Genomic DNA, 11,266 nt, shown 5'->3' on the forward strand with positions numbered 1-11,266 from the left:
GCTCTGGGGCACAAACACAGTGGATAAGTTCATTTAATTAATGCTGTTTTGCTTTAGGGGGAGTGCAGGGGTTTGTGTGTTCCTGTCCTTCAGCAGAAGCTTCTAAAATAACTCACTTCTAAAAGGAAGTCTCTGAAAGAAAAAAAAATGCCCAGCAAATAATTCCATCCCCAACCTGCAGACAGGAACAATCTCTCAAGGGCTCAGCTACTTCTCTCTTCAAAAAAATACATTGGAAATTACTTTAGTATCCAAAGAAGGAAAATCCTTATTGACCCTTAGAGGAGTATAATCACTTGCAAGCCTGTGGCTCCCCAGCTCACTTGGTTAGCTGCTCACCCTCTTTGCACCTGAGCAGGTTAACCTGACCCTGCCAAGTCATCCTCCTCTGTTACAGCATTGCCAACACAGCCCAGCACTGAAAGGATTTCACAAGAGCTCCACAGGAACTTGGGGCACTGGGGGACAATCCATGCATCTGTTCTTTGCCTCGACAACAGAAATTAGGGAATCAAAGAGCATGGTTGAAACACTCCTGTCCCTCTCTTGTTCTGACCCTGCTCCCATCTCCTGTGTATTTCCTGCTTATGCAGGAACTGAATTCCTTTTCCACTCACACAAGTGTCTTGCCCCTTTTACCCAATTTCTTGTTCATCAGTTTGCATCATTTTAGACCCTGAAGGAAGTGATCCTTTAATAGCAACCAGCTCTCTTGGACCCCTGTTCCTATGGGACTGCTCCAAGACCTCTGAAAAGGCTGCCTGGAGAAAACCTCATGCTCTCATGTTCAGGCGGCCTGTAACACCCACAGCAGGTCAGACTGACCAGACTGCCCTGAGCAGAGCCCCAAGTCTTGACTCACTCATCACCCACCCCAAGACACACTTTGAAACATCCCAAGTGCTGCCCCCAGATCCACAGTGCCTCCCTGGCCTGGCTTTCCCAAAGAGTGCAGCTCTCCAGAGCACCATCCCAGCCACAGGAGCCAGCCCAGCACAGCTCTGCAGTCAGAGCAGGACCAGAGCCCCTGACTGCACACAGACACTGCCTGCAGACCTGACAATGGCAGCACAAGAGAATCAGCACAATGTCCCCAACAAGAGAATCCCATGGTGTTTTCCCAGGCTGCCATGACTTGGCATCTCCACTGGTCATGAGAGCCTCTGGAAGGGAACAAAGGCTCTCAACCAACCAGTACCACGTCCAAGCACTTCTGCAACCATCACTGCAGCAGTTTTGCTTTGCTTTGATAGCCAGGGGTCTCCAGTTCTCAGCTCTGCAGCAAGGGTGCTGGGAAATTCAGTGTAAAGGGGTTGGGGTTTTCCAATAGTGTTCTCAGGCTGGAAAGCCCCACTTGACACTCCTGCTGGAATGCCAACTGCAGCCAAAGGCATGGAGAAAGGGAAGGCAAAGACCACGTTGCCTGAGTGTAAACAAACCAGAAGTTACACCTGAACAGCCACAAGGATTGAGACAAAAGAACAAAGCACCTTCCACATTAAAAACAAAAATGACATTACACACAGGTGAGGCACAACTCCAGAAATAGAAGAACTGAACAAACATCAAAAATACATCAGATTAATTTTCAGAAATTTACTAAATGCACACAGATTTGCCACAAAAACAGTTAAACTCCACTGTATTTCAACAATAGGTTTATTTTAAGAAACATAACATGACATTAAGTAAAAATGCAAAATTGTGCAATTATGGCAAAATGTTTAAAAATCCACACATTTGCCCTCATAGGACTACAGTACTTCTTACTAACATACCTGAGCACTGAATGTTGGATGCCACTTCTCAACAGCCTTGCAAACAGGGAGCTCTTGGATCTCTTGTAGAACATACACACACTGCATGTCTGGTGCACCAAAACTGCTCTGAGTTATTCTAAATTTCATTGATGGAAGCAAGTGGAAATTACAAAATGTTTCCTTCTAAAGTAACTAATAATTTTGGAAGAGATTTACACTCACCTAAGTTCTTACAGCACTAGAAATTCATTTCATAAAGGGAAATAAACAAATGCAAAAAAACAAAAATTCCAAATGAGCAAAATGTACAGATCACTGTTCAAATATTATCAGTACCTTTGGTGCAATTATTTTTTTTTGTGCTGTGCAAGTTTACTTAAGCCTGACTCTAAAGCAAAACTTTACCAGGAATCTGACTTTCAGCATAACGTAGAAGCATTTAAGAATTGGCAAAATGTCACAGCTACATTACTGTCTCAACAAACTCCTCATGCAAAAGATTTAGTATATTCTACTCCCACAGCAATTTCCAGGATTTAGCTTTCAAACACATGACAGACTTGGATCACACCCTCAGTTTGAATGGTTAAACAGAATGGAGATCTTCGTACTTTAGTGCAGATAAACAAAATTAACAAACCTACTGCAGAATTAACCACAGCATATTGTACTTCTATACACCACATGACCAGTCAACTGCTAACTCAATTCTATTTCATAGTTTCAAGTAATATATTGAAATTTGTTCTACTAAATAAATATAGATTGTCAAAAAGCAGCAAGAAATCTTGTAAATAGTCAACCAAGCTAAAAAAAAAAAAAAAAAACACAAACAAAGAAACAAGGGAAAAGTTACATAACACTTTGCAAAAAAAAAAAAAAGGTTTTACACACAAATGCAACACTGTTAGGGAGGGTGCTTCAGAAAGCTTGCAGCTAGAGGCCTACAACAGCACAAAGAGAGCTAGCCAAGGACTAAGGATCATTAGTTAAACATTAAATTAGTTGTACTTTCCAGAAAACCCCTTATTCCTGGCTATGCATATAGATAAAACTACCCAGAGGAAGAAAACTAAACAAAGAAACAACACACCTCAACACTGTTGGAAAATGCAGTCTTAGCAAGAATTGCCAAATTCAGGAAAAAATCAAAATGCAGGTGCTTGCATTGGAAGAAGAGTTTGGTGAGTCTCTGGAAGATGAGGTATGTAATGCAAAGAGGCATTTTTATTTTGCTTTTCATTTCACAGTTTTTTGTTTTTGCCTCTCAAACATTTTGTGCAAGAATTAATAAATAGAACCAGGCGAGTATTTTCATGTGTTAGGAAGATTCCATTTGGGAACAGGAAGACCACGTAGTAAACAAACATCATCCAAATCCTCAGCCATGCCAGGGGGATAAACAATGAGCTAAATATTTGGCTGACTGAAATATCAGCTGCTAAGCCAGATAATGGTAAGCACTTTCAGGCAGTGATGGCCAGTGCCATGTCAAGTTAACTGGTTTACTTAGGTCAACAGGAAAAGACAGCAAAGAGTAGGATAACTTAAAGCTCTGCAAAAAGTAGAGCTGTAAGAAACCTGGTAAATCACAGCTGATGCAAGTTTTAGGAGTCCTTTTTTCCCTTTTAAATCCAATTTTCACTACTGAAGTAGAGACTGAAGGTCAAAGTTATTTACTTTTTAAAAATAAGTTAAATGTTAAATACATAAAGACAAGTGTTGCAATATATTCCTTATTCTGTATTTCCCCTAAGATAATTTAAGCCATGGATGCTTATTGTCAATTTTGCTTTAATACACTGGATAATGCTGACAGCTCAGTAGTGCAATTTTTCACATAATAGATCAGAAGGAAATAGAAGATAGTTGGGGGCTTGACTGCAAAGAGAAAAGAAAAACAACTTGCAAAGTTAAACCACACTTTTCCAAATCACCAGAGCACATGCCAACTCTGCACATAGCACTGTACTGTAGTGGAGACAGAATGAACACTCCACACAAAGAGAAAAAATAAAAGAGAATCAGTATTATTAAGGCCATATCCTGTCACCATTCTGTGCAAGAACACCACTGCAGTAAAAATGTTATGTTAGAAAAGAATCTGATGACAGGACAGGGCCTGAAGACAGACACACACTCCATGGAAAATAACAGGCTGTCTTAAACAGTAGCAGAAGGCTGGCCCAGTTCAGACAAACAAGTATTAAAAATGTACTAGCACCATCAACTTTTGGGTTAAAGCCCTTTACGGGGTGAAAAAAAAAGTTTTAATCAGTGTTAAAAAAAAAAGTTTTTACAGCACTACACCTATGTGGCAAAAAACAGGTTTTGGGGTATTTTCCCCACTATCATTAAGCTCAATCTCAACAAAAATCCACAGACAGGAACTGGTACAACAATATGAACAGGCCTCCATCCGGGGCAAAGGTACTCCACAATCCAATTCTGACTTGAGTTTTTCTCCCAAATTGCAGTGCACAAACAACATCACAAACATCTTAGCAGACTTCAAAAACAGTACAAAAAGAAGAGATCATTATGAATCAGGATCTACCATTCCTCTCTATGTACTTTCAATCTAAATTAAAAAAAAAAAAAAAGCAACAAAACTTAGTGATATTGCCTCAAATTTTACCCGTATTAAAAAAAAAGAGAAGAAGAAAAGTCACTTCAACACATCTTGGACATCCTTAACTATTAATGCTAGATTTTCTTTCACTGTAGTGCATAGTTATCCTGGCTCTTCCACTTAATTTGCTTTTACCACAAAAAAAACCTTTAGTATGACATGATTAAGTGTATACCAGAAAAAAAATGCTGATAATTGCACTTTGTAACCTCCTTCTCATTTCCCAGGAAAATATCAGTGAACATGAAACTGAAACAACAAGTCCCTCCCCGGACTGCAACCTTTAAAGAGCACCCATCCCCATATACAAAAAACTGTCTGTTTCATCTTACAATAAATACTGACAGAATTTCTTTGTTTTCTTTTAAGACATGTTTTCTCTAGCATCAAATTACCACTGAAATCACTAAGGCCTGTTACTGAAAAAAAAAAAAAAAAAAAACAAAACCCAAAAAAAAAAGAATTTAAATAACTTTCTGAAGACACTGCGGATACAATTTAGCAACAACACATTCAAAATGCCGGCCTAAATCCCAGAGCCTGTCTGGAGTCTCGTAGACTTTCTGCCACTGGTCAGTGACCTCATCGTACTGGTAGAGCGAATTCTTCCTGCTGGTTCTGAAAACGTGCTCTTCAACAGTGACTTGAGTAGCTCTGACAAAGAGATGGAGTTTGTTTTTGAGGAGAACCAGTTTGATGTATGGATTGATGGACTGGTCACAGGGGAAGTCTTTCTTTCGAGTCCACTTGTTCTGCTCGATGTCGTAGGCCTCGACGGTGAACATGCGCTGGTGGTTCCCGCAGGTGCCCGCGATGTAATAGATGGAGTCGTTGTACACTGTGGCCAAGCCTTGGATTCTAGGCACAGTCATTGGGGTCAGGAATCCCCAGTAATCCTTCTGAGGGTCATAGCAAAGGAAGAACTCCCCTGGAGAGAGAGGGAAAATAAAATATAATTCATGCTTTGTTTCCAGACAACAGTTCCGCAGTAATTGAGCTCCCAGGTATGGCCTTCCACAGACAGAACACACTGAATGTTCTAGAGCCTGCATCCCAAAACAAACTCCCCAGCACCATCAGCTGCTTTCCTTTTAGTACTTTACAAAAAGATTAATAGCATTAAATTAAGATTAATTTTTCACTAAAACCTACTTTGAATTTCTGATTCAGCTGAAGCAGAGAGTATTTGAAACATATTTTACACAGAAATATGCGTAAACAGATATTACAGTTTACGCAGTGTCTAGGTGTCCTAGAAAGAAACACCTTTTACACAGTTTCTAGGTATCCTGTATCATTTCTAAACCATGCTTTTTAATTTGGGACTAAACCTTTCAAGATTCCAGTCTTGAAATATCTGAAGTACATTTGTTTCGCTCTTTAACATCTTCACAATGCATCATCTGCAGATGGGGAGTCTCACAATGATTTGCTCAAGTTTAGCAGCTTTCAAACCCTGAATTCTCTTACACTACACTCAGATTTTGGAGCTACTGTATCAGGTGGCTGGGTTACACATTCAGGCTGATTGGTGAAATGGAGGCCAGTGAGAACCTGCATGAAGCTACTGATTCATGGTTTGTGGTTAGGTCATAAAACACTTCTGCTGCTCAGTGCACAGAGCAGCAGCTACAGACTGCAGATAAAGGAAGTTCAGGTGACCAATAACTCATGCTCTATATATTTAATGAAAAGAACATGGATAAAGACTTCCTTGACTTTTGTAAAGTCCAGTGGGAGAAAGGCAATAGTAGCAGAATTCAAATCACACATGATTTCACATGGCTATCTCAAGAATTTTAACCAAGCTGTTGTGTGACCAAACACCTCAAGTATAACAAAGAATGCAGAAGTGAGACAGTAAAATTGGTGGAACAGAGTTTAAGTCTTACAGATAATACTAATTTTGATTATCTAGTTTTGTTCCACAGTGCAATCTCCTGTGACTGATACTAGCATTCCATAGGCACTTTCACATTCTCATCAGTTCTTATTGACTACTTCTAACACAGGAGTTTTCCCTAGAAAAATTACTAAAAGCTAAGCTCTTTATACTACAGCTCAATCTAGTTTTTTCTAGCCACTCATAACACCACTCTTTAGAATTTGCTGGTTAGCACAGGAAGCAGCTTATTTGTGTGAGCAGTCAGTTGTCACTTAAAGCACTGAAGCACAGAATCAGAGCAGCTAAAACTTGTGAACAAGGTGCACTCTTGTTCTATAGGTTATAATATCATCCACCTTTTATCAGTTCTAAGAAACAATAAAAGAACAAATACTAAGTTCAGTATTCTTCAGCATTCCCTTCTAAACACCTAAAGCAGACATCTGACTCAAGAGAGATTTAAAGAACTTTTTAGCACAACAGAACTACTTAAGGCCACAACCAACAAGAGTAGAACATGATACAGAAACAATGGAAGAAGAAAACTGCAAGTCACATGGAAGATCATGAATGCAAAGTCAAGAAATAACATTAACTTCTTCTGCTAAATAATAAGGATCTTACAGTATTGTTTTTCCTGTTTCTTCTCTGTTGTCTAGATTTGTATAGAAGTGACCCAAGGAGTTGGTGTGCATGAGACCCCAACTTGAGCAGGTGTTTACAGAGGTGGCCCTCAGCAAAACAAAACTGGGACATCTCCTCCTCCTTCCTTCTTTCCCACTTTGTGGGTCTCTTACCACAGCCTCAGAGCAGTCTCAGCACTTTTCAGTGTGCACTGAGTGTAAAGGCACTACTGTAATTACTGACCAAAGGAACAGAGTTAACTAAGAGAGATGCTTTATCTCTTTCCAGTTTCTAAGATGACTTCAGAAAGTAGGGTAGGACAAGAAATGAAGGCTTAGAAGTCGTTAATCAACTTTTACAAGTTACCAAGAACAAGACACCAGGAATTTTCTCAGCTTTAGCTAAGTAAAATGCAAAGTGCTTTTTCATAGGACAATATTTTTTCTTCAATGTTGGTGCATTTCATCCAGGTAAAGATTTAATGAGGAATTTTCAGAGTTAATTTAAACACTGTATTGTTGACTCAGAATACCACCAAAAACGCCATCTTTGCAATAACTCAGCACTACATCTTAGTGACACATTCCCAGGGCATGAGAATTCAAACAGCAACCTCCTTCTTCCTAGTTCCCCCCTCTTCTCCCCCACCCCATTGCCCAAGGGATTTTTCCAAATTGCTAAAGAAAACACAGACAGTCAGAATGAACAATCCCCACTTCCAGTAAAGCACCAGAGAGGCAGTCCCACCACCTTACCCTGTAAAACATAGATGTTATCCTTGTACTCCACAGCGCTGTGGAACTCCATGGCCACGGGCATTGGGCACACAGCTGTCCAGCAGTTCTCCCGGCTGTCGTAGCACTCCACAGACTTGAGGGAGTTCCTCCCATCTCCTTCATACACTCTGCCCCCGATGGCATAGAGCTTCCCACAGCAGTGAACCAGCTTGCAGCCTATCCTGGCCCGCAGCAGGGGAGCCTTGGGAATCCACCTATTGCCAGAGTGATCGTACATCCAAAAGTCACTCTCGGCCCGGTGGTCGATGGAGACCTCGCTGCTGCTGGGCCTGTACCCGCCCGCGATGTAAATGTCGTTGTCGGGAGACACCAGAATTCCCACCTCCCTCAAGTCATTGGGTGGCTTGCATAGTTTGAACACTCTCCCTGTGACCGAATCTAAACAAGGCACTGTTTGCTTCTTTCCTGAGTGTTTGTGGGCAGCATCGAAGCAGATGATCATTTCGGAAGCGGTCATCCCGAGCCGCTGCGTGTAGCCATTGGCACTGGGTTGTCCCTTTTGTACACAGCTTTTGGCCATCGCCTGTGCAAACACGGGAGGGATTTTCTCTAAAAAGGTCTCGTCCAACAGAGGCATACGGATGCATTTGGCAAATATTTCTGGAAGGTACACTTCTCTCTTATTCTGTTCGTGCTCAAACCACCTTATAATGCTCTCATAAACATGTTCTTCCTTATCTACATTTAAATCATCACTGTTGAGGATACTTATCAGTTGGTCTTTTCTCAACTGAAGAAACTCTTGCTCTTTGGTGACACTCAGGAACTTCTTGCGAATGTAGTCTTGTGACCTGTCCTTGAGTTCCTGATGACCATAGTGATCAGCAAAGATGAACACCCCAATGGAGTTCTGTGGGTCCAAGTGACTGATCATGTATTTAGCACACTGGTCTTGGATGGAAGGGATCTGGAAGATACTGGCTGCAGTGAACAAAGCTTGAACGTTGGCCTCTGTCAGCACTACTCTGGAGGTATATGCATAGTTCAACACCAAATGCATCGACTCTGCCTCGACACCAACGATCCGAACTTCCTTCTGCGTGCTCTCGGTAAGGCCGCTCGTGAACATCGATCTGCAAGGCACAAACACCCAGCACCTTGGCTGCAGTTACCTTCACCAGTCTGCCTGCAGTTACCTTCACCAGTCTGCCTGCAGTTACCTCTGGCTACAGGCATAAAATTAAATATATTGTACAGCCAGCCCCAATGTGTTTGCCCCTCTGTCAGCACAAACATTTATCACAGGTGTTACACTTTCCTGTTGGGATACCTCAATGTAAGATCATTTCTACACTTACTGGAACAAAAGTGGAACTTCTTGCTTATCACTAACTTATCACAATTATCTAACTAACCCCATGTTAAAATTCACTGAGTTTACAAGCAAAGGTCTTGACATGTTCAAGTCTTTGCATTCAACCTTCAACCAGTTATTTCCTACATATACTCCAGCTAAAATATGTAACTTGAAAAGAAACAAATCGTTTCAATATGTTCTTACTGTATCTCTGATACTCTCAGTACTGGGGGCAGTTTTGCTTGGCTTACAATTGTGTGACATTGTCTCCAGTGAAACTTTCCTTTGAGGAACAGACACTGTTCATTCATTGACCTTAAGAGAACAGTAATCTTTGCTTGCTAGGTGCACTATATTATGTATAAATACACAGAACTCATTTTCATTAAATGAAAATCTAAACAAACCATACCTATACTAATATTCTGTCTGCTTTGATGCCCACTAGAACAAGGGATGGTTGTACCTGAAATAAGGACTGATTGCAGCAAGAACATTCCTATGACAGGAGAATGTTTTCCCATGATCCACTTCCACCACAATGTCTGTCAGCTGTCCTTCATCATACATGGTCTTCAGCTGTTGGAGAATACTACAGGCATGGAAGGGGTCCATTCCACTGCTGACTTGGTTTGAGGGAGGGACTCCGTTCAGTGCTTGTGAAAACTGACTTGGTTCTACAAAGCAAAATTGAAACTTTTACAGACAACACCCAATAACAAAAAAAAGCCTCCAAAAAATTCATACACCAGCCAAAAACCCATGAATGACCAAGAATTAGCACAAATTGATACTCCATACTTCCTCAGCATCATCATCATCCTTCAATAGCAAGCCAAACATTGACAAGGGTGAGTAAATACATAAAGAGACCTCAATACTTTTTTTCCTTTTCACAGGGCCAGTTACCATTCAACTATAAAGTTTATATCCCTATAAAGTTTATCTGCATTAAGGAAAACAATTAAAATACTTCATACAACTGAGCAAGGGGAAATCAAGTCAAGAAACACAACACTTATTGACCTGTAAAACAAAAAGGGACACAGAGGAATGAAGTAAGTCCCCAAACCACCCCATCATTACACAAGCCTGAATGTAAATATTTAACTTCACATTGAAACAGGAACTGGCTCCTGCCTCACACAAGTAATGGCAGAGGCTCATGAAGAAACAACCCTACAATAAGTCTAAACTTAAACTCCCATAAATTTGTAGATAGTTACATGTTTTCTCTGCAAATAAAACAGAATTTTAATTTGAAATTTCTCAGGTGTGAAGGAGCTCATACATCACCGTGGAAACATATTTAGCCGAGCATATGCTACAAAATAACATGTGATAAGCCTAATGAAGTAAATCCCAAAGTGAAAATTGAGCAATAGCTCGAGCACAAAAATCTGTTTCGTAATAGCACCAATATTTTTACGCAACAAAAACAACAAAGGAGAGCTCAAAAGAAAAACATTAGATGGCCAGAGCTGCAAATCAGGTAAAGCTGCTGACTGCAACAGAGTGCTTCCAACAAAATTTAGGCAACACAAAGGGGCAAAGAGGAGAGCGAGCACACCCATTTTCATGGAAGCCTTTCTTCAGCCCCACTCCCTCTCCCCTCACATAGCAGGGGGGTCCCTCCCTCACCCTCACGGGACAGCCTCACCCCGCACAGCCCCTCTCCCGCACAGCCCCGCTCCCCTCACGCCATCACCCCCACAGCCGAGCCCCGCTGCCCTCGCAGGGCGCCCTCACAGCCCGGGCACCCCGAGCCCCTCACACGGCGCTGCCCCAGCACCGGCCGAACCCCTCCCCGCCGCTGCCCCCCAGACACCCCTCAGGTCCCGGTACCCTTCACCAGGACCCCCCCCTCGCCCCGGGCGCTCCCCCGTGGCCCCGCACCGACCTCCCAGCGCTGCCATCCTGGGCCCCGCTCGGGCAGCGGCTCCGGGGGCGGCCCGGCAGGAAATGTCACCGCGCCGCTTCCCCCGCTCAGCGCCGGCCGCGCACCACGCAGCATCGGCAACACCGATTGGTCACTGCCCCCGCTGCCTGCCGGGATATGTAGTGCGGGCAGGCAGGGCTTCGCGCGCGGGGCCTGCCGGGAGTTGTAGTCCCTGCGGAGCGGGATGCCTGGGAGTTGTAGTTCTCAGGGGGAGGCGGGCCCTGGCGGTCGCGTAGCAACGAGGCGGCGGCGCCGGGGGCCAGCCGCCATTTTGGGCCCCGGGGCAGACCCCGTGGGTAGCGGCGGCGCCTTGTCCCGGGGTTTGGAGCCTG

At 42.7% G+C, this 11,266-nt stretch overlaps 1 protein-coding gene across 2 annotated transcripts; it reads right to left on the reverse strand.

The window, feature by feature from the left end:
* Positions 1 to 1,641: 1,641 nt before the first annotated feature.
* Positions 1,642 to 10,956, reverse strand: KBTBD8 (kelch repeat and BTB domain containing 8). Of its 2 annotated transcripts, XM_059480208.1 has the most exons (4): positions 10,896 to 10,956; positions 9,462 to 9,672; positions 7,657 to 8,771; positions 1,642 to 5,320 (listed from the first exon to the last, which is right to left on the reverse strand). In XM_059480208.1, exons 1-4 carry the CDS (start codon positions 10,909 to 10,911, stop codon positions 4,857 to 4,859), a joined length of 1,806 nt encoding a protein of 601 aa, XP_059336191.1. In that variant the 5' UTR covers positions 10,912 to 10,956; the 3' UTR covers positions 1,642 to 4,856. The 2 variants fall into 2 exon arrangements, with proteins under 2 accessions (XP_059336191.1, XP_059336192.1); XM_059480209.1 differs by lacking the exon at positions 10,896 to 10,956 and having other exon boundaries at positions 9,408 to 9,668.
* Between the last annotated feature and the right edge of the window lie 310 nt (positions 10,957 to 11,266).

Source organism: Ammospiza nelsoni, chromosome 11 (genome assembly GCF_027579445.1).
Source record: "Ammospiza nelsoni isolate bAmmNel1 chromosome 11, bAmmNel1.pri, whole genome shotgun sequence".
In the NCBI taxonomy this organism is placed as follows: Eukaryota; Metazoa; Chordata; class Aves; order Passeriformes; family Passerellidae; genus Ammospiza; species Ammospiza nelsoni.

What these genes read in the sequence shown, in the direction of transcription:
- KBTBD8 (XM_059480208.1), bottom strand. An exon ending in GCAATCAGTCCTTATTTCAG is followed by an intron (nt 8,772 to 9,461) that starts GTACAACCATCC and finishes TGTGCCTTGCAG; the next exon opens with ATCGATGTTCACGAGCGGCC. An exon ending in TAACATCTATGTTTTACAGG is followed by an intron (nt 5,321 to 7,656) that starts GTAAGGTGGTGG and finishes CTCTCTCTCCAG; the next exon opens with GGGAGTTCTTCCTTTGCTAT.